General features: G+C 41.0%; 1 protein-coding gene across 1 annotated transcript in view; it reads right to left on the bottom strand.

Annotated features, from left to right (window-relative positions):
• Positions 1 to 7,012: 7,012 nt before the first annotated feature.
• The window catches only part of GDA (guanine deaminase), a 72,643-nt gene continuing 55,826 nt past the window's right edge, over positions 7,013 to 23,829 (bottom strand). Inside the window, exons 8-14 of the mRNA XM_019555360.1 lie at positions 23,474 to 23,581; positions 21,572 to 21,669; positions 19,602 to 19,669; positions 19,020 to 19,166; positions 15,070 to 15,188; positions 13,407 to 13,434; positions 7,013 to 11,830 (exon numbers count right to left, since the gene is read on the bottom strand). Of these exons, the coding sequence (XP_019410905.1) occupies positions 11,760 to 11,830; positions 13,407 to 13,434; positions 15,070 to 15,188; positions 19,020 to 19,166; positions 19,602 to 19,669; positions 21,572 to 21,669; positions 23,474 to 23,581 (639 nt within the window). The 3' untranslated portion in view covers positions 7,013 to 11,759. The remainder of the gene's footprint in view (positions 11,831 to 13,406; positions 13,435 to 15,069; positions 15,189 to 19,019; positions 19,167 to 19,601; positions 19,670 to 21,571; positions 21,670 to 23,473; positions 23,582 to 23,829) is intronic.

Here is a 23,829-nt window from a genome sequence, read left to right as displayed (position 1 = left end):
CTCCCTGGAGCTTGCCTGCCTCTCCCATGGCCAGAGGTGAGCTGCTGGTGGGCCCTGAGCTGCAGGAGACCCAGTCCTTCCCTCTGTGGTGGTGGCAACCCCCAGGTGGCACCCACCCACTAGCAGCCCGCCCAGACAGTCCCAGGGGCCACCACCACCAGGGAGGGCAGCACTGGGGCCCCCCACAGCTCAGGGGAGGCTCGGCACACCAGCAGCTTGCTCCGCAGCCTTGGGAGATGCAAGCAGGCTCCACCAGGAAAAATCAAGTGGGCCCCTCACCACTTCCCCCCCAGGCGAGACTGCCTACAGGAGCTGCCACTGGGTCATGCAGCCCCTGAGTTGAAGGGGGCCTGGTGCTTCCCTGCACAGCAGCAGCACCGCTCAGCACCACCAATGTGGGCTGCTAGCTGTGTGGGTGCTGCCCCAGTTTGGAGGCAGCATCCACTGAATCCATAGGTACACAAGTGAAGTTAAGGCTTGGTGGGCTTCCAGTGCCCCATGCACTATCCTCTCCACCTTCCCACTGCTTGGCAGCACCCAGGAACAGGCTGGCTTGTCCCTAGGGCAGTGCAGAAAAGTGGCAGGAGGGTGGCTGGGTATGCTGGCAGCCAGAGAAGGCATCAGGGATGGTGCACAGGGCACTGGAAACCTGATGAGCCTGAGCTTCCCTGAGCATGCTTGGGCTTCCAGCACCCTATGGCACCTTCCCTGCTGCCATCTTCGGATGTATGGTCCTTGTACACGTGGCAAATATCACTGTAATTTCTTACATAGCAAACTTAAAATACACTGGATGTATTTTTACTTTGCCATGTAAAATAGTTAAATCAAAATACACCATCAAAGGTGTACCCTATTGTGAAATTTAATCACAATATGATGCTGAACATGTATACTGTTACATAATTAAATTGCTAAAAAGGGCAATTAAACTGCTAAAAGGGGCAATTTCATCATGTGTACAAGGGCCCCTGGGCTGTAATTGTGCTCTCTATTCACAAACTGTAAGCATTAATTTTGAAAGAATGGACCTGATATTGGACCTGATCCAAAACCAATAAGTCAGTGACAATCTTGCCATACACTTTAATTGTTTTAGGATTTCACCCAATTGAGGCTGTTGCTTTATTTTGGTTAAATTACAGCAAACTTTTATTTAAATTAGATGCCCCTAATTCTATACCCATTTGTGCTCTTAGCGCACTGTTCTATAATATCTGCATTGACTCATTTTAGTAAAACATTGAGTTGTGTCTGTTGTTAGAAAAACAAGATGACCCTTGAGAAGCGCATGATCTTTCCCTAAACTTAAAGATAGCCTTTTGCTGACTGTAAGCAAACTTGTTCTGTGTATTTTGTAACTCTGTAACAGCAAGCGAAAAAAAAAACCCCAAAGCTAGTGGAAATTCCCCAAAGATGCACACGGATATATATGCCTTATACCTATGTATACCTATATTTGCATATGTATGACCTGTTAGTGTAAAAGGTGCTACCAAACTCAGATGTGGGGAACTCTTGGTCTACTAGGCCCTGAGTAACCCCTCTGCAGAGAAATAAATCATCTTGCCGACACTCCCTCATTCTCTGCCTAATTGATCGCAGCTAGGAACGAGCCCAGAGACGGGACGTGGCCAGTGCTCCTCGGTGTATGAGCACACCCTTCGGTGTACGGGTGCTACACAGTAGCTGGCCAATTTCCTCGACACTGTACAGATGCAGACAGATGTGCAGTTCCCCACTGTAACTGAGAATGCTTTGTAGGAAGTGTTCTGAGTTATAACAATCCCCTAGACCAGACAGAAGTTCACTGTTGAGTCTGGCGGGGAGGGGAAGCTAGGTGTTGGCTGCCAGCCTGCAGCTGTTTTCCCCTATGGCCACTCCTCCCTCCCAGCCTGTTCCTGTTTTCAGAATGAGACAGAGGAAAGGGACAAGTGGGAGCTCATTCTAGGGCTGAGGGCTCCAATATAACCACCCTACCCTCCAGCAGGGGGGTCTAATAAAATCCCAGACTGAACTCCCTCTGCTCCCTTTCTCCCATCCCATTCTGAAAACAGCAACAGGCTGGGAGGCAGCACAGACAGAAGTTACAGAAGATGCTCTGTTTTGAAATGTCTTCATCTGACCCTTCATTCAATAAGGGTTCAGATTTTCACATGATTGGCCTTTTTTTAAAGCTGTCTGCAGCTGTATGCTTGTGTTTGGTCACACCTATAGCCTGTTTTCTGTGGCCAGAACAGGCAAAAATTTTCACTATTGTTTGCACCCCAAATTTCTTGGGTTACTTACCCAGTGACTCTCAGGCATTATCAGCATGTTATTTTTAGAGCAATAAAAGCAGCTTTATACAGTTGCAACTGTGACCATGTCAGTGGCTGGTGCTGCTTTAACTGTAAAAAACCTTAGAGAGAATCTGAAAAAAAGCACTTCTAACAAATATTTAGCAATGCAGTTTTACACAGGTTTTTTCCCCCCCAAATGAAGTGTTAGTTAAGCAGCAGGGATTCTTCTGCAGCAAAGTTTAAACTGGCCCTGTTAGTAGCAACCTTTATAAGAGCAGGTTGGTTTCATTCTTTTGAGTGGCTGGCATAACTTCTGCTGAGAAGCTGCTTGAGAAAAATACAAAACAGCTTGATTCATGTGCACATAATTTTGCATAATTTGGTAAGAATTTGTGCATAATTATCAAACCTTGGCACATAATTCCTCAGCATATAATTAACTGTTGTCCTCTGGGATTATTATTGTCTGAGGAAATCCTCTCCTGGTGTGCTTCAGAGCTACTTGAATATGAAACTTTTTCATGCCTGCTCTTTGAAAACATTACAAAGTAACAAAAAATATATGTAAAGAGATGTGATTCTTGTCATACATTTTGTGCTTGCTGTCAAGTGCATGGAAGAAACCTTTCAGGAAGGTTTATTAAAACACAATAGTACATGTGTCAGGGAAGCAGTTAGTTTGATTTATCAGGCCAGTAACTTAGCAATAGATTTACTAATGCTACTAGAATCTGATTCTAAAAGATTGGTGGTCACCAGATGATAATACTATATAGTAAGTATATACACTAAGTAGTGTTTTCAGATTACTGATAATGTGGAAGTCCCAGATCCATGGAAGAAAATGCAAGTTCTCTGCATCTTTCTAGGACATGGGGGTCCTCCCTATATATTTTGTTCAGAAAACCAGTCAGTCACAGAATCACTGAATCAAAAAAATAAATCTGGAGAGACTTAATGAGGTCAATCTCCTGCTCCCGGTGGGATCACTTCTGTCTAAACCAAGTGTTTGTCGATCTTGCCCTTAAAAACTTTCAGTGAAAAGGATTCTACAACCTCTCTAGTAATCTTTTCTAGTGTTTCACTACCCTCAGTTAGAAAGGTCTCCCCTGTATGGAAGTCCATAATTTCATGTTCTGTTCCTTCAAAAGACAGAACAACTAACTGACCGCTGTCCTCTTTATAACAACCTCTTTTTGTATTTGAAGACGGTCATTGAAACCCCTTAATTTTCTCTTCTAGCCTATCTTACCCAAACTGTTCCAGCCATTCCTAGCATGTCACATTCTCTAGACCTGTAGTTTTTGTTGTTCTCTTTTGCACTTTTTCCAATGTGTTCCCATTTTTCTTGAAGCACAGTGCCAAAACCTGGACACACTACTCTGAGAGATGTCTTACAAATGCCGAATAAACTGGAAGAATCACTTTCCATGTCTTGTATGTAACACTTTTGTTAATGAATCCCAGTATGCTATTAGCTTTTTGTTTGTGTGTTTCTTTTGAAACAATATTTTATTGGTGACTCGTATTTGTGATCCACTCTAACTCCCAATTCTTTTCTGAAGTGTTCTTACCCAGCCAGTTGTTCCCTATTTCATATTTATGCTTTTGATCATTTATTCGTAAGTGTAGCACTTCTTGTTGCCGTGGTTGTGCTTGTCCCTTTCCCTCCAGAGTCAAAGACTGAATCAGAAGATAGCTAATGTAAACACAAGGCCTCTTTATTTTGTTTCAAAAGCACGAGGGTAGCCATTTAGCACAATCAAAAACAAGCAAAATGGAGCAGATAGCAATTACCATCATTCCAAATGTATACTCCTTTTTCCAAAATATACATAATTAAAACAGAAAGGAGAAGCTGAACATTGTTTTGGTTAGGTGTTTTGAACAAAACCAATACCAAAAGAAAACAACAGGTCCTACATATAACAAAAATAGGCAGACAGAACCATTGGGCCAAATTCAGTGAAACTGGCCCCAGTGAGGTGTAGATTACTCCCTGGAAGGGGAAGAAAGAGTTCATACTGTAATGAGAGCTGTCTCAGTATTTTTGATGAGGGCAAAGCTTACGTCAAACTAGGGTTTCACCAGCAGAACTAAACTGACCAACTGTCTTGAATTGTCTTGAATTGTCTCAAATTTCAAATGAGACCCAAATATAAAAAAAGATTTGTTCCAGATTAGCTATTGAGGGAATGTAGGGCATTTGTAGACAACACATTAAAGCAGGTTAAATGCCCTTTTGCACCACTTTAATCGTGTTGCTGTTTGCACGAGTTTGCAAATTCGGCAGTGTATTGTGCGTTAATTCCAGCTGCTGTAGCAAATTTGGCAGTGTAATGACTTTGGGGCACAGCAAATGACTTTAGGACACAGCAAACTAAAATGCCTCCAGGGAGTTTTAGTTTGCTACCTTACAGCCACAGAGGGAATCACCAGGCTCTGTGCGGCTCAGGGGCTTTGCAGACAACCCCAGCAGGCAGCCTGGCAGCAGCCCAGGAAGGCAGGCTGCACTGAAAGGAAAAAAAAAGTGGTGAGCTTGATCTTTTTTTTTTTCTTGCTTCCCTGGAGCCTGCCTGCCTGCCTGAGCTGTGCATGGGCCCGGTGCTTCCCTCCACAAGCTGAGCTGGGCACCTGTGGGTGGGTGCTGCCTGAGGGGGGGGCGCAGCTCCTGCAGAGGGAAGCACCACTCCACCCTCCCCCCTTCAGCTCAGGGACTGCTCAGCCCTCCAGCAGCTCTCCCTCCCCTTCCCACCACTGCAGAGGCAGGTAAGGATCTGGTTTCAACAGGGGTGTACACAACCCGGGGGTTTACTTCCCCCTAAATTGAAGCTTTTAAAAAAAAACACCGCTTCAATTTAAACCCGTGTCATCTACAAATGCCTGTAGTTTTTAAGATTTTAAGGTTCCAGAATGTAGTTTTAAAGGAGGTTATTCACACCTGGGTAGACAAATCCTTGGCTGGGATGATATAGTTGGTGTCCTATTTGGAGCAGTGGGTTGAACTAGATGACCTCCTGAGGTCCCTTCCAACCCTTATTTTCTGTGATTCTTGTACAATACTGCTTGGCACCACATGAATGCAGCTGTGCTACTTCTGGTTTGATTTGGTTGAACTGAAAGCAGTACAGCTAGTCTTCTGCAGTGCTGTACACAGGTTAACTCTGCCTCTGTCTTGTGCACATAGGATCATAGAAAAGGAGGGCTGGAAGGGACCTCACAAAGTCATCTTGTCCCAGCCCCTGCTCAAGGCAGGATCATCCCTGACTAAACCATTCCAGCCAAGTGCCTGTCCAACCTGCTCTTGAAAATTTCCAGGGATAGAGATTCCCTGTGGCTATGCTAATTGGCTGTCTTGAGAAGTAGCTCTAACTAGCTTGACCACAGTGTTGTATGCACATAGCTATGCTGTTTCCCATTCAGATGGCAGCAATAGGCTAGCTCCCTGGAAAGCAGCATGGCCAAATGTGCATCCCATTGTACACAGACTAAGTAGCCTGTCCGCAGTATATGCTAAGGCAGACGTTCAGCAAGCTGATGCCTCACTCAGTGCAATTCTGTTATCTCATGAGACAGACAGATGCCTATTATTACTGCCTACTACTACTACAGCAGCAGCACTAAGTGTAGCTGGAAATGGGATAGCCTACTTCTGATTCCAGAGGCTGAAGGAACATCCAGGGCTGCATCCCAGATTTTTTTAATGTCTTTGGTTAATGCAACCTAAAAGAGTTTATACAAGTGGTTTGCACAACTTCAGTCTAATCATTTAGTAAATGTTATACCATTAGTGACCTACAATAGGATATTCTGATGTGTACAATAAAGTGTATATCAATTAATGCCACCCTTTCCCACTAACTAGGGACTTTACTGTCAGATGAGCTTGACCATAAGGTGCCTCAAGCAGATTCTATGGGACTGGCATCCATACCATAAAACCCATCAACATACCCAGTCCAAGGGAGGTGCCAAACACTGTCTGACAATGGGGGCGAAACCATGTAGTTGCAATGAGTGTGGGCCCCTTCAGATGAAGGCCTATTTACATTGGAAAATGTTAATGTATTTAGAAACCATTGGGAGCACTTGCATTCAACAATAAAATGCTGACCCCAGCTCTATAATCAGCATAGACGAGGACAAGTTGTGTTCAGCAACATGTCAGTAACTTACAATAAACTCTGGTCTTGACAGAAATTATTACTCGCTGACACAATACTGAATGTGATTTTGTCCTTATTTTTAGTGACCGCTAAGTACTTAAATTCTGCATTATTCAAACATGGTAATAACAAACAATTGTTTAAACACAATGACATTTTCTAATGTACACAAGCCCTCTTAGCTGAAATGTAAAACCGAGTAACCTAGAATAATGTATTATGCAGATCTTCCTCCTCTTTCAATAAGTCATAAGTTACAAATTTAAATGAAAGGTCCTAGAAACCAGGAACAATCTAGCCCACAGACATGAACAATCCTGAACACTGGAGAAGTAAATCTATATCTGATTTCTATGCACAAGTCACTGGCATTATATAAGGGGAATTTAAAGAGCTGGTTAAGGCTCTGGACTCTAGGTATTCTGAGAAACAATTTAAATACAAAATCATTAAATAATTCCCTCTCCAAAATAGTGTTTCATTCATTCAAGGAAGAAGGACAGGGAAAGCAGCAGTCTTTATTCCTAAGACAATTTACTTTGGACATTTTGGTTCTTAAAGTTGTTTGTTTTCCTTTTTCCTCTTAAACTGATTCATACACGCTTCACTTTCCAGCTTCATTATGGAAGTCAGCAGGGTCTGTTCACAAAATCCTACAACCAATGTTAGGAGACTTTTGGCTCCTAAAGTATTGTGAAGTTTGGGGTATAAAAATTATTAGATCTCTCTGTCTTCTTTAGACAGTGGAATTTTCTGTACAGTCTATTTTTTTTTAAATATAATACATTTTAAAAGCATAGTTACACTAGCTATATGCAATTATTGGTTGGCCTCAGTCATTATTTTCACACCTCACAACAGAAGCCAGGGGCACAATAGCTTGTTTATATAGAAACTGCCATATGTCAAATCAAGGGTCCTATCTTTGACATGGACAGTGCCAGATACTTCAGTGGAAGCTGTAAGAACCCAGCAGCAACCATGTGCAATGAAACCAGGCATGCCCTTTGGACTTCAGCCTCATCTGTACTGGCCTAAAGCATGAGACTGAATAATTTAAAAAAAATCATCCTTAGGTCTGGTAACTTGTGATGGTGTTATCCATGTCAGTACCTGCTCCCGTTTGGAATTTTATTGACTTTTTGACCTCAGTGACTTCCAATAGCAATGACTTCCTGTATTTTGGTTTAATCACGCAAAGTGTGAAAAAGTATTTCCTTTGGTCAGTTTTGAATTTCCTTTACTTTTCCTTTGTGTCTTGAGACAAGGAACCACCTTCTAGTTCCCTAATATCCTTTTTGAGAAGCTGTGACTGCACACAATAATCCTGATAAGGCCATCACTTTGATTTGCATAAGTGCATTATAATATTCAAAGTGGCACTCCTTTCCCTGTATTAATGATTAACTATGGGAACACTTAAGAGTATGTATTTTAAATGTCCTTATCCAAGTTATCCTGGATACCTATTTGATTTCTAAAACTGTAATAGTCTTTAAAAGAACTCAGCTCTGCTTGCTTAAGTTGCTTTTCTATGTTGTGTAGTGCAGTGATAAACTGGACCAGTGTTCTTAGTCACTGTCAGTGTAGCAACAACAATGCTGGGGTGTTGGATAATTCACATTTCAGAAGCACAGTTATATTAAAAGCCCTGTTTCTATTTTTAATACCAAAAACAAATCTATACCAGCATCTATCAAATCACTATTCTCACACTACCCAAACCTATATTCAGGTATAAATTTCTTAACATGCTCCTTTTAACTTTTTCTTTTCTGGAAGAATGAAAACATTCCATGACAACATTCAATACCAATAAATAAATGCATCTCTCCCTAGGTCTATAAAGCTTTGCTTTCTGCAGAAATCACAGACTAAAATAGACATTAGGCCAAAGCAATATTTTAAGGGGAGGAACTCCACTTACCACACATGAATAATTCAAATAATGCTGCAAAAAGCACAGGCAATATTTAGCACTTTCATAAATAACTGAAAATGTAAGGTTAAGAAATGACACAAAAAGATAAAACATATAAAAATTTCAAATAGATTCAATTTACAATAGGTAAGTGTGCTAGTCTGAATATAGTGTGCATGAAGCATGGTGTCCAATGAGCAAGCCTTCTATAACCCATCCCTTTTCTCATTGTCTAAATCAAATGCTGACACTGAACTAAGATTCTGTCCACAGTCTGGGATGGTAACTAAGATGTGTATCTGGCAGGTTGGGCCTATGCTCCTCCACAGGTTCTATCTTCCCTCTGAACTCATTGGGTCAGGTGTTCAGCCAAAGTCAATGGTGCTATATAACAATTTGTACACCAACCAAGGATCTTGTGTCCCTTTTATGCCTTGTAGAGTCTGGTTTTTGTGAAGGCTTGTGACTTGATTCACCTTCCTGCAGGCAATTCAGTGACTGTGGGGATTGGTTAGTAACAGAAGTCTATACCAGCCCTAAACAGTATATTACTACAATGGGATCCCCAGTGACTTCCCCCAAATCTGCTTTGCAATAGTTTGGCTGCTTGACTTTGCATATCTTTAGGGATCCCCTGGAGTCACAAAACCTTCCATGCAGAGGCCCTAGCTCCATGGACCGCCTGGAAGGGGCCTCAACTGGGACCCTTTTTTTATGGCCTTCATGTATTGCAGTTAAGCTCCCCTTCAAGTCTAATTGGGACATTTCTGCTAAAATGGTTCTTGGCTTGTACAATGAATGCAAGTCACATCAGCACCTTTTAAGAGCCCCTCCACTGGCTTCTCTTCAACCTTGACATCAAACATGGGCTTTGTTCTTTACTGTAAAGTCCCTCCATAACCTAACTCTACCCTATGGTACTTAACCCCTTCTTGGCTCCTATCCTTGTACAGATGCTGCTGGATTTGGGGGAAGGTGTGGTGCTGTGGAGGTCACTGAACTTCACTCCTCTGCAAAAGCTGATCTTCCTTGGTAGATTGAAAAAAAATGCCATCTATTTCCAGTTTTATGTCTGCCAGACAGACAATGGCAGGTAGCTACTATTTTCATTTTGTGCCAGAATTTGTGGGAAGCCCATTGGCATGTTACCACAGCTGAGACTACAAGTGGAATTATCCCAAATAGCAGCTATACTACAGAATCTCTTTATAGCCGAGCCACTTGAGAGATGTCGAGCTCATTTCAGCTAAAGGTTACTTTTTTTTTTTATACCTAACCTGAATTTTAAAAAGCATTAAAAACTACAAAGGGGATGGAAAGTGATAAAATTAGGCTTCATTTGGCCTACAGCCTAAAATAGAAGTGCATATTTTTATCCCACAACTCAGGCAGAACAAAAAGATGGTTTTGTGCTCAGAGACTTTATAGGTTTTCTCCAGCCCAGACTAATTCCTGCAGGAGAGCCACAGCTGCAAACCTTGCATTCCTCTAAAGATAATTCCAAACAATAATGAAGGAGACTGAAACTGCACAAATCTTTGGTTTGGAAGGAAAAAGTGAGGCTAATTTAAATGCATGTTAGAAGTTGTAACGAAAAACACTTCCTGACCCAGGAAAAGAAGTTGAAGTGCAAGGGGAGATCATGGCCAGGAAAATGGGTTGTGTAGGAGACTGTAGCAGATAAAAAATAGGTCTCTAAACCATTCTAAGTACATTTACTGGAGAGAAATATGAAAATCCTAATCAGTTTCAAGAATCTAAATATGATGAACATTAAGTAGGCTCATTGATTTAGCATGCTGAAACAAATATCCTTTAAATCTGAACATCCTTTGTTGGCAATTTGGGCCAATGATTCTCTTAAAACTGTGCTTAAAGGAGAGTCTCCCACACAAAGAGCCCCCCATCCTACGAATAAAGAGAGGTCAACTGTCTCTGCAGCATCCAGCAATGAATTAAGGTGTCGAACTACTGCCCACTGAAATAAATTGGATCTTTACACTGATTTCTAAAGGATTTGGTCAGGCCTTAAAGCCATGCTCAGCTAGTAAACAGTGAGGTTACTCAACACAGTATTGTGGAAGAAATATCTCTGAGGATATTTAAATTCAAATGTGCTTCCTTTACATTGTGAAATAGTCATGAAAAGGAGGCAGCAGACCAGCTAGTGGGCAAATTAATAGCCAAATCCCATGAGGCAAAATGGCTCAGCTAAAATGTAGGGAAATGTGTTGTGCAGGTGAGGAGGAAGTTAATCTCACAGACTTTCCGGAAAAAATCAGAGGCAGTTTCTAACTGGATTTGGACAGAACGCTACTGAAGTTAATTTAGCTCGGTGATTCTCAACTGATGAGCTGTAGCACCCTGGGATGCCACCAGATGTTTTGAAGGGTACCATGAGGAGTGAGGACATAAGCAAGGAGTGAAGAGATAAGCAGCACAGGCTCAAGCTTGCCCCTGCCTGGCTGATCCTCCACTGCCACCTCCCTCCCCTCTGTAAGCAGGCAAACACTGTAATACATAAATTAGTTTCTGAATGTGGGTGTCACTCAATTCACAAGTTATGGAGGGGTTTCTTGAGCCCAAAAACGGCTGAGAACCACCATGAGAGGAGAATTCAGCCAATCAGAATATAACTAGAAACATTTGAGGTTTAAGTTGCATTTGCTTCTGGCAGTCTACAAACTCTGTGAAGAGCTGCATATTTTTTGTTCGATGCTTCTGCCAGTCCTAGAAGCAGGGCCAGCTTACTATCAACACTAATGTTTTCTCTTTTCTTAGCTCAGGCTTCCACTTATTTATAAATGCATGTTTCTTGCTACATTTCTATTGGAAAAAATAATATCTAAACTACAGGGAAAATATTTAAAAATTTTGGAGCACCCCAGAACTTTAAAATATATTCCAAATGTATAAATATAAAAATGTTATTGGGATCCCCACATCTAATCACAATAATGAGGAACCTGCACTCTTCTGTGACATTCATCTTTTTAAAAATGGATTTACAGTTTTTTGGGGGTGTTTTGCTTAAGATTCCTCAAAGATAAGTTGAGTCTCATCATTGCTATTAACTCTTCCTACATTTTCTTGATGACTGCCTGATGCTTATGAAATAATGAATAATAGTTACCCTGTTTTTCTAGCCTCCCCACCCCCAAGACGTGATTTATGGAGTTGGATTCAAATGCAATGTTTTTCTTAAAAATATGATAATTTTGGTAACTTTAATCTTGATAGAGCTAATGATATTTATAATATTCTACACAGTAACAACATTAAACAAAAATGTTAGGTGTCATTCTTGACAATGAGGCACTGTGTTTAACCAATCCTTTCAGATTCAGATGTAAAATGGTCAGCAGACAGTTTTGCAGAAGGGAAACGAAATTATACTGAACTCGAAAAAGGAACCACTTGCTTGCCAGCCACATATACTTCAGAAATATTCCGATCATCACCTGAAACAATACATTCAGAAGAAGTTTTTATATTGATCTATACATTTTATGCAGTTAGTACTTGTATTAGTAAGTGAATGTCTTTTAGGTGACACTACTGTGCCATAGCTTAATAAGATGGCACTGTCCATGTTGTGACACACTACTACACAGTATTTTCCAGCTACTGCACAGTCAGCTTCTCACGTAGATGCGCCCCTTGTGAATGGTACTATACACACCCTTTGTGGGAATGATAATTGGAAAGACTGCAGTGCATAGCCTTTCTGCACAATGAAATAACTATGATGTGGTCCTCCTTTAGGGAGGAATTGCCAACCAAACTTTGCTCTTTAGTTGAGTACTAGTACCTTAAGCCTCAAGAGGATAAAACCAATCAGGGTTTTCTTGTAAGAATAAAGGCAGCTCTACATACAGCTTTTACAATGATTAATTAATCTGCTTCTATTATGCATTTCATTAAATGTCTATATGGCACAATGCCATTAGAGATAACCAACCTAGCTTTAAACGCTACCAGTGTATCCTGAGCACAGCTATATTCTAGTATGGGCAGACTGTTTCTGGTCATCAAGATATAGTATTTAGAACTAGTTAACCCACTTCAATCTCTACACAATGCTACATTGTGCCAAGTGGATGTACCATGTATGTAGGAAAGTACACCTAGTTCCATGCAAAGGGTGTATAATATTTTCATAGACAGTGGTTTCCTGCCTTTTTATGGAAAACAGGGGCACAATAGTTACCATTCATGGAAGAGCACTGCCAGGGTTTAGTTTTGTGTAGAACTGGAAAAATCATTTGTATGTGAAAATATATTGATATTAGCTCATTGTTAAACATCATGCAGTATAGGTCCCTGCCACATGTTACATATATTACAAAATCAACTCGTTAATTGCACAATAAATTTAGCCCAGCCACATGTGCAAAGTAATTATCAGATTATAAAAATGTCCATCCAGCTATAAAAAGAGCTAACACACTATAAAGGTACTGCTTGAAAATATGTAACATCTTTATAGCTGGTTTCTATCCAGCTTTAATTTGAACATGTAGCAGTGTCCATAGATAAAGGCAACTGGGCTTACACAGCTAGTAGTCGAATAGATTAACCAGCTGAGCACTGTAAACTGATCACAGTAAACCGTGTAATTCTTTTAAATTATATAGCAAAAGGAAAAAATGCACTTAATTCATAATTATGTAAATCATTGTAAGCGCGTCTACATGAGACGCTAACTGCTCAGTAGCCTAATAACAATGCCCAGTAGTGCATAACAGTGCTAATACGCTTCTGCACAGTATTATTTGGCTACTGTGCAGTAGCATCACTAAAAAGATGTCCACTGGGACTACTGTGCAGTAATGGCAGTTTTGCACAGTGATTTAGTACTTGATTATACAAGTACTAAAATTAATGCACAGAAACTATAGTACATTAATGAACATGTAAATGGACCTTATGATTTTACAAAGGGAAAGTGATCCATATTTTTATTATGTTCTAAAATTAACTAACTCAGTATGAGATGAAAGGAGAATTTTCCATATAATAAGAACTGGTACATACCTAGATACAGGAACTTCTGGAAGCTATCCTGAAAATAAAGCGGGGAAACCAAATTTCAAAAATCACATTCTACCCTCATAACAATCCAAGATTTAAAGTAGTTTTTAAAAACAAATCACACTATATTAATATTTATTTTATTCTTGAGTATAAAGTTAAACTTTTATATTTGAAAATTTATTTTTTTTTAAAGAGATTGTATCTTAGAAGTTGCCTTGTCCTCAGTGATTTCTTTCCCATTCTGGAGCTGAGCTTGCCAACCAAAGCCAACCTAAGAACACAACAGTATTTTTCCAGTGTAGATATACCATCATGGGCCACTAGTTCTCAGGGGTTACTGGGGTAAACTAATATCATCACAGCTGTTAGCTACAATATAGATACTAAGGTTACTTAAAGACATTTAGGGTCAGTGGTTAGACTGGATTAAAAATGGCTTCTCAATCTAAAGTAAGTCACGATGAGGCGGGGCTAGGAGGTGGGGGCTTGAGGGGCCAAGCAATGTCTGTGGGAGGGCTGCAGGGCTGCTTGGGGAGATTGGGGGAGACTAGTGGGGAGCTTGGAGGATTGGGTTCCACAGGGGGCTTGGTTGGGTCCCAAAGAGTTTGGCAGGATCAGGGAGGCAAGCAAGATCTGCGGGGGAGGGCTAGGGAAATTGGGGGGGGTCAGTGAGATTGTAATGGCTCTCTGATCCTACCAATGCCCCCCCCAAGACCCTCCTCAGTACTGCTGAACTGCCCCTAATCCCCCAAACTGCTCCCAGGGCCCTTTTATCAGTGTTCACAAGTTCCAGAAGCCTAACTGAAATAAGTTGGGGTGGGGGGATTGGTGGAACTGCAAGGGTGGGGGGATTGGCAGGATGAGGGATCTCCCTCCCCCCTCCAGACCTATTTGTAGCCTGCCATCCCCCCACCCTCAAATGAACAACCGCCCCCAGCAAACCAACCCCACTCCTGCAATCCCACCTGCCCCTCCCCCTACCCTGACTTATTTTTATCAGCTCCAACCACTGGTAAACACCAGTAAAACTGGCACCAGGAACAGCTTGAGGTCTTGCAGGGTTTGACAGGCTCAGGGAAAGGTGGGTGCTAGCTGATCAACTGCAGGATTGTCCATTTAGAAGTGTGTGTATAGGGGGAGGGGGTCAGGGGGTTGGAAACCACTTGGTGCTGGGGTGGGGGGAAGCACTAGCAAAAGCATGACTGTAGGGCTGGGGCCAGCAGTTGGGCTTTTCCATCCATGGGGCCACACTGGGAACTGTACAGAAGTTCAGTTAGAACAGTCTCACTAGGCCCAATCTAAGTTAGACTACCACCGAGGTACAGTTAACTTAGATCCAGTCAGCTGGTTTTAGACTAATCTAACCTTCCTGAACTTCTGTACAGTTTACACTTATATCTACCTAACTAGGGATATAAATATAAGGTCTGAATCTTGGTGAACTAAGTTAGATTTTAACATGATCTAACCTCCCCGAGCATCTGTATTTAGCCTGAGCAATGAGTCTGATGAATTGTAGGGTACAGGACATCTGCTTGCTATAGAAATACTCCCAATGGACTGGTGCCACTTCAGGCTCTGAAGGCTGTAGTACACCTGGCCACTTCATAAATATGTAGCACTAACTTTCTGGGTCACTCCACTAAGTTATTGGGTTGATTACCTCAAAAGTATCAGCAGCAAACAAATCAAAGGGGCTGTCTGACGCCTTGGAGTTGACCAGCAGCGCGTCAAATTCTTTTCCGACCTCAAAGTTTCCGATCAAATTATCTAGTCCTAGGGCTGTGAAACATAACCAGTTAATCAAGGAATCTCTAATTTTCTATACATACACAACCCCTAACTCCAAGTTATTTTAATCCCCATTATTTTTCAAAGCCTCATCTGAAAAGCTTTCACCTGATTGTCTTGAGTATCATTAAAGAGGAGCTGAGGGTGCTGAATATTTTCAAGAAATCCTCTTTTATTTTTAAGGGTAAAGGGCTAAATGGATGCAGCCAGGATCTGACTCTGTGGTGCAAGTAATTCAGCTCATTGAACCCTGAAGCTTAGAACGTTATGACTTCAATCCAACAGTGTGCAGTGACTCCACAGAGCTCCATTGGCTTTAAGGTTTTGCCCATGTTGATTCATTTGGAGGATTTGGTGTCTAAGCCACCCTAACTAGACAACTCTAGGGCAGATTTATGCAAATATGAATCCAGAGGTGAACTAAATAAACCATAATTCAGTGAGGGTCTGATTTGTCTAGGGCAGTGGTGCTTAACCAGTGGGCTGGATGGGCAGTGGCCAGGCTGTCTGTGGACTGGATGTGGCTGATGGTCCCGAACCACATGGGGAAGTTATGTCAGGGTCCCACTCAGCCATGAGGATGGGGGCAGGGAGCATCCCAGCTCCAACCTGGCCCCACGGAGGGGAGGGAGGGAGAGTGGCCCAGCCCCAAGGAAGGTAGAGGGCTTGACCTGGCCCTTTGAAGGGGGAGGCAGGGCTTAAGGCAGCCTCAGCCAGGCCCTGTGGAGGGAAGGAAGCATGGCCTTGTCCCATCCAGCCCAGGGGAGGAACATGTCCCAGCCTCATCCAGCCACAGGGCAGGGGTGGGGGTGTGACCTAGCCCTAACTTGCTGCATGGGACTTGGGGTTTAGAAATTCAGCAGTGGGGGAGGGTGGCCATATTTACTGCCATCACTCCCCTGCTGTCAAATTTTCCAATCCATTGGGAGCCCCACAGGACACATTTGGCCCATGGGCCAAAGATTGCGGACGTCTGGTGTAGGGAAATCAAAGGACAGACTCCGATTGATTTCAATGAGCATTGGATTTGTTTTCATGTAATGTTGCTTTATTAAGTCACCTAAGTGGTCAGCTCTTGAAATTGTGGGTATATATGTAGTTTCTAATTACACTGGACATGATCGCTGAATGCTTTGGGATCTTTGGATGAAAGTATTGTTGATCCCAAATTCAGTATCAACTAGGCCAGGATATAACTGAGGACTAGAACCAGGCTTCAGATTTTGGAGTTTCCTAACAGCTCAGACATAGCCCAAAATTCTGCTGTGTAGTTACCAAGCATAGGGCCAGTTTTTATTTTACTGGTTCATATGGAAACTGGAGTAGATGACCCTTACAGCCCTAGTTTCCTATGATACTATGGTCTTCAGCTGATGAAGCATCCTGTTAGTTCATTTTACAGGAAAGTCCCACATGAAGAAGTTAGTATGAAGCCCTACTGCAAACAAGTCTCGAGTTTTCATCTGTAGGATGTCTACAGAATAGTTCCTTATGGTGGGACAGGAAAGCAGGGAGGCCAAAAACACAGCCCTAAGGCTTGTTTTATTGGGTAGTGGGATCTACTTTTTTCCCTTTTATTATTTTGCATCTCACATCTCACAGTACTATTAAATTATAACCTCTGGGTCTGGTTTTTAGAGATGCCAAACAACCACTGCTGAAGTCAGTAGTATTTGCAGGTGTTGAGCATCTCTAAAATTAAGTGTGTGCCATTCTATTCTCTTTTAAAAATAATTAAACTTGTTTGATTTATCTGTAAGATAAAATAAGCTTCACTAGGAATTGCACTGGTATTGCCCAGAGCAAAATATCAGCACAGAATCTCTTCTCTAGTTTGTAAGGTTCAAGGCTGACAATTGAAATTATGGTTGCTATAGAAATTTGGCTGGTATAGAAATTTCATGGGATTGCAGCAAAGTTTTAAAAAAAATAAGAATGGTGAAATAATAGCTTTGTCAAATTGGTCTTGGATGCAATTAAATACCAACTTCACCTGAAAGGGTCTGTTGTGATTTTTCTCCTGTGCCTATTGCAATTTCTGAGTTAAACATAAGGGGGTGTTAAAGGATCAGAAGTCTTAGCAGTCAAATCACATTGCAAAATAGTAAATATCAAGAAGAAATCTTCCAATCCAGACTTTCCCAAGTCACATTGGTCTAAGGTGGGTGGTTGAACAAAACAATAATATAATTTAGCGTTTAATAGTAACTTACAATTTTAGAAAAAAAGAAAGTTGATTCAATACATCTACAATCATTTTTAAATGGATTTGTAAAGCAAACCTACCATCAGCAGCATAACTGAACAATTCTGCTGGCAGTGATCAAGAAAGCGGTGGTAGTGGCTGCTATTTTTGCGCCCCAGTGACATCAGCACCTGGGGCTAGTGCCCACTTGCCACCCTCCCTTTTTTATGCTACTGCCCACCATAGTTTTGTAACCTAAAAACCCAAGTTTTTAGGTTACAAAAACTTGAGGGCTAGAACTGGGCTTCAGGGGCACTTCTACACATGCTCCAGGGAGGGGGCCAGTCAGCACTTTAATTAGAGCAGGTCTGAGAGCTGCTCTAATTAAAGGACCACCACGTCTCCTGTATCAGTGTCAGCCTTGGTCTGTAACATCTCAAATGAGTACCTTAACCACTAGCCATCCAGTAGGCATGTCTACATGAGACTTTTACTATGGAGCTAATTACCTCTGCAGCAAATGTCTCAATGTCTATATTATTAAGCTGTGGTAAACTAATAAACTTTGTCATAGGATAATACTTGTAAACACAGGTACTATCCTACACCAGCATTTTTAGTACAGTGCTACACATGTAGATACTATTGGGAATGGCTGGAGCATGAAGGTGCTTCAGTGCAGGGGCTGAACCTTTTTATAGAACCAAGCACAATCTATTTATCAACTGGCTTTACATTAACTGGTATTTTCTAACCAAAAAAAATATCTGACTACCTCTTCTGCTATATCTGCTGCCAATTAAACAATGACATCTGTACCCATGCTTAGATTTGCTTTCTACTAAACAGTGCAAGTTCTATTGTAACATTATGCTTGATTTTTTTTTTCTTTTTAAAGGCAGTAATCAAGTATATCAACCGTGACAAACTATCTTAGTGAACCAGATTACTAAACTTATTGGCTATAACTGCTATAGTCTGACAGTGCTGCTGAACTTTAAACAATGATATTGTGTATGTTGTTTAGATTTTATTCACACTTATTTCTGGCTCAGAGGTGATTTGCAATATGTCGTGTTTTAATAAAATAATAGGCAGTCTCACAGTGGCTCAGAAAGGAAGGAATAAAACACATATGAAGTGGATATGAAATATAATTTATAATAGTTGCATCATGCTTTTTGAAGTAGTGGCTGCTGAATTATCTTGCAGTTGCAACATACAGGAATCCGTCATCTCTCCATAACAGAGAAGTTAGGATTTCTTTAGAGAAAATGTGAAGTCTTGAAAATGCAATGAGACTTAATTATCCAAACTGGCAATGTCATTATGAATGTTTTTCAGGTATCATATCTGGTATCTTTATGAACCACCCTCTAGTGTTGGGTTTATACCACTACAGAAAATCTTACTTTTCTCTGCCTTTTTTCTTCCCAGAAAAAAACTATTAAAAAATTATAGAGCCTGAAGGAGCTCCCAAAGTAAAAATAAGATTTTGTTAAAGAACTTTATCTTGGTCCCAGATATTCTGGAGTGGGTTGATATGGCTACATTTTGAGGACAACAAAAAACACTGTAAAATAGCTGTAATCAGAACATAATATACATAATCTACAGGGAATAAAATGTCTCCTTACCTTGGCTTCCTCCAAGAGTTGCTAGTTGGAAAACTTCTTTAATTGTTAGGCCTTCCTCATTGATTTTATTTATTTTAAGGCCATTAGACATAATCATTGTTTTCCTTATAGCATCTAGCATGGAAGCTGAATATCCACCAGCAACATCTACAATAAATCAAAATCATAAAGCTCAGATTTTTGGATATAGTGTTAGGTTTAAAATGTATGAACTGCAATACAGTGTTAGATAATGGCAGGTGATACAGAAAAAAAAATCACTGTTATGCCCTATCTTCTACTGAAAAATTCCTAAGCAAGATTGATATGACAGCTGTATGAACAGCTGTATAAGTGATACAGATAATACAGAATATCATAATTCCAGATCACATGCTTATTACTTTTGATCAGAGGAGTGTATTATCTTCATTCATTTTCACAACATTTTAAACGTTTTGATCAGTTCAAGATCTAAGGCGATGGGAAACTAGATCCACGAGTTACCTTGGCTGCAAGTTAAAACTTTAATATAAATATATGTCAATTTATTTGCAGGATAAAATAACTCTAAAACAAATACTCCTATAGGAAATTACTAACCTGTGCCCAAGCCCAGTTTCACTTTGTGTTTCAGAACTTTTCGCACATTTAAATTGCCACTACACAACCTGAATTGGAAAGAAACAGGTCTTATATCACATGCACAACAACAAGTGTAAAGGCTTATTTCTGTAGTCCTTGCTCAAACAAGATGTCACTGGGGTTTTACTTCGGCTGTGTATACTTGTTCCAGTGATCTGGTAGAAAACACTTACCTAGAGACCCCAGAAAAGATATTCAAATGCCAAGCCCCTTGGAGCAGAGGGTTTACAGTGCTGATGCTGCACAGCCACAGGGCCCTTTTGTACACATCTTGGTGTGCTCTGCAGGCTCCTTCAATCCGTCTGGTGACAGATGGCAGCAGTGCACAGGGCAGCCCTGACTGGCTGGCCCAGACTGATGAAACTGCACATTTTGGGGACTGTGAAGGGTGTTCTGCTTTCTGCACAGCTGAAGCAATAGAGGGCATGCCAAGCAATACCCTGTCTCCCTGGGAAGAGAGAGGAGAACCAGGAGCAAAGCACCCTGGGTGACTGAAGAAGTGTGCTGCAGCTTCTCAGAAGGAAAAGTGTACAGACATTTGTTTTTCCAGGAGAAACTCTCCTGGGAGTGTATTAATCCAGGATGTTCCCAGGGTTTTTTTTCTCCCAAGTAGCCATTTTTACTCTAAGGAAAAAAAATCCCGAATATCTGTACATTTGCAGTTTCTAGTGGGAGAGCAGCAACTCTCCCAGTAGAAACTGAGGGCATCTATACATGTGCTCCGGGGTGGGGGATGGGTCCTTTGCATTTGATGAGCTTTAGTTAAAGCACCCCTGCCATCATGTTGAAACATGGGGATGATGAATGTACATGACGCAGAGGCTGCTCACACAAATTAGCATGCTTCAGCAGACTCGCAGCAGACTTGATTCATCGAATCTACTTCAACACATGCTAATTAGCACACATTGAAGCAGAGCTCCATCATGTATACAGGTATCCTGAATGTCTGTACATGTTCCTGAGCAATAACAGAAGAGTATGCTTCTAAGACAGTTTCATGGCAATGTGTCACTATACAAAGTCTTTTCCAAAATGTGACCAGTGATGCCTTATCCAGTAGAGATAAACCATGTATGTTTATAAATCTGAATAATGCATCTTTAAAATGATAAGGATCAATTAAAGAAACTCACTAGAAGGTCTCTGTAGTCTCATGTTCGTAACCAAAAATTAGATCTTTAGTATACTCACAAAGGGCCAAAAACAAAAGCAGAAGTGAGCTAGTCTAAATAACACGTTCATTTGTAATGTGGAGGTGTAACTTAATGCCACAAATCCATTAAACTGTACTAGATCACCAGAGGGCAAGAAGATGAATCTGTTAAAAAGTAGTCTCCTGTTCTGGACGCTGATGGGTCACCAGGAAAGGGAGGTTCCACAGTAAGTAGAAGAGTACAAAAAGAGTATGAGAAGAGAGTGAGGAATGAGTTAAGCAGTCCAGGTGTTCCTGAGACAGGTCAGACCTAGTATATCACCCAGGATTGTTTCAGCAGTAACAACAAACTCTCTGAAGACCTCATCAAGGGACAGTGCTCCATCACACAAGAGAAAGGAGCAGTAGGAGAAACTGATAAGAAGAAGCTGTAAGTTAGAGCAGGGAGGAGAAAAGTTCACTGACTACTTTTTACCCTACATTTTCTCCAAACTTTCATAAGGAAATCATATCAACTTGGATTTCTTTAGTGACCAATTTTGAATTTTTTATAACCCTCTGAGTCTGGAGTAGCTTCACTAAAATCACTAAGAGCTGTTGTGTCATTTAAAATCTTCATTGGGCAGAAATGAAATGTGAACAGCAATCTTACTGTCATAGTTCACATTATTTTGATACAGCAAAGTCCCCAAAACAGGATTACCAAGTGGTGGCAGGTAGGATTGAAAGCTCTGTTTGAACCACAGCTTTTTGTTAAATGTTTTCTACTTACAAAAAATTGGAGTTGGGGCAATGGGCAATTGAAGCTCCTCGAAGATTAAAAATGTCCAGCTCTTCTTCTGAGAGATAACAGCCGTGGGCCATCACTGTCTAGGGAAATAATACCACAATATTTCTTCAACACAGAGTTTATTTTGCTGCCTTTAGAAGTTGTTGTTTTACTTGCATCATCCAAAAAGTTCCCTCCCACCATCAGAGATGAAAGAGCAGGGAGATTAACAATATATTCTAGGGGTACTTGACCTCTGGCCCATGACTCAAATGCAGCCCATGGCAACATGGCATCTGGCCCACGGGACTCCCCACAAGTCAGGAAATTTTGTGACAGAACAGCAGTGGCAATACCACTACATTTCCCCGCTTCCACATCCCCTGTCACTGTGGGGCCAGGTCAGAACCAGGCCAAACTCCCTCCCCCAGCTCCGCTGAAGCCAGGCCAAGCCCCCAATCCCCCCCACCCTGCAAGACAGGGGTATATCAGATGCAGGAAGAGACATGTTTGTAAGATTCAGCCCCATATATATTCTGTGCTGCTTTCCAAGAGAAACTTGTCCTTTACGTGGGGCAGATCCAGGGAGGTGTAGTGGCATGGTCTTTGATTGTATGTGATACATGCCTTAAGTATTTTGAGATCACTGGCATGTCAATACAGCTCCAGCTAGAAGCTCATGTGTACCATGAGCTCTGAGCATGCTAGCTGGGCAGTTCTGGAGCCTGGGGGTGAATGCCACTGCTGTGGAAATTAATAGTAAGAACGTTGTTTCTTTTTTCAGTCATTTGGGTTATATAATGTCTCAGCATACAATACATACAAAGCCCAGCAGGCATAGGATCATGTTGTTTAGGTGGATATAAACCTATTAGTCTTAGATAAGCAGCTGGATATATCAAAAGATAAGTACCTCTTCCTTTCCCCAGATAACTGGGGTATTTTTGAAAAAGTGTTTGGCATCATTTTGGGTATACTAGAGTATAATACTCATATTGCTGTTTTAGAACATCATATATAAACATACTTATATTCATCTGCCAAAAAGATGCATTTTTTAAATCTGTGGAAGATTTTTAAATGGAGGTTCAGTCCCATTCGCTCTCTAATTGCCCTTTATGCCTTTGAAAAAAATTTCTCCCTAATATTTTCAAACTGATTTTAAAATTAAGTAATGCGTATAATGTATATTCCTCCCTAAAATGTTTCTGTTAATAAAAATCTGATATTGCAAATAAATAGTACAACTGCATTCACTGATATGCCACAACTGATACAGCTGCCCTAAAGTATATTTTAAGGAACACTGCATAGCTCACATGTGTGAAAACCTAGGGTTTTTATATTACCACTCTTTTTTTAATACTTTTTATATTGACATGCATGCATCATGAAATACCACGTCTGCTACTTGGCCAAAAATAAAAAATCTGTCTGCACCACCTACAACATTTTAAAATTAATTTAATCATACACCAGTCACTAGGTCAAACTCTCAAGCAGTGCAAAGGGGCAGGAAAGCTGAATACTGGGTGCCTGGAAACTTCCCTGTGCTTCAGTGCTGCCTAATTGATTTTACATAGTTTGCTCTTGTCCCGTTGCTACTCCCAGTTTTCAACTAGGCTGTTAAAAGCCAGACCCAGCCTTTATCCTTCCTCTCTTGTCAAATTGGAGCGCTGAGCAGAGTTCCAGTATATCATGAGTTCCAATGCTTTTATTTTCCATGATCATAATTGCATTATAGCAAGTCATGTTTCCATCATCTCTCAGATATTACTGCATCTTCTTGACTGTACAACAATAGATTTCTTTTTCAAGCAGGTAGGTGGCAAATACAAGTCACCATAATTTTTTCTGTATTGAAAAATCTCATAACTTAAGCTATGGAGGGTTCCTTAACACTACCTTGCTTGTAAGTAGCTTGTTTCTGTCATATAAATCAGTGTAATTTTTATAGGTGGGAAACATTTCCTCCACAAGTTTCATTTCTCCTTCTGTCTCACTGATGTGACTCTGTAAGGAAAAAATATACAATAGTGAGTGCTTATTTACTGTAAACATCAACAAATTAAAAATTAACTACACATGTCCCTACAAAAAACTGATTTACAATAGAAGTATGATAAGCAGACACTGGACACTTCTATATGTGTGCTTTAATGTGCAGTAGCCTCATAGATTTCATAGACATCAGGGCTGGAAGGAACCTCAGGAGATCATCGAGTCCAGCCCCCTGCCCAAAGGGCAGGAAGTCAGCTGGG

The sequence above is a fragment of the Crocodylus porosus genome, unplaced genomic scaffold (assembly GCF_001723895.1).
Source record: "Crocodylus porosus isolate Cpor-Errol unplaced genomic scaffold, CroPor_comp1, whole genome shotgun sequence".
Classification (NCBI taxonomy): domain Eukaryota; kingdom Metazoa; phylum Chordata; order Crocodylia; family Crocodylidae; genus Crocodylus; species Crocodylus porosus.
Note: the sequence above shows the minus strand (reverse complement) of the source record. Positions and strands in the feature narration are given on the sequence as shown.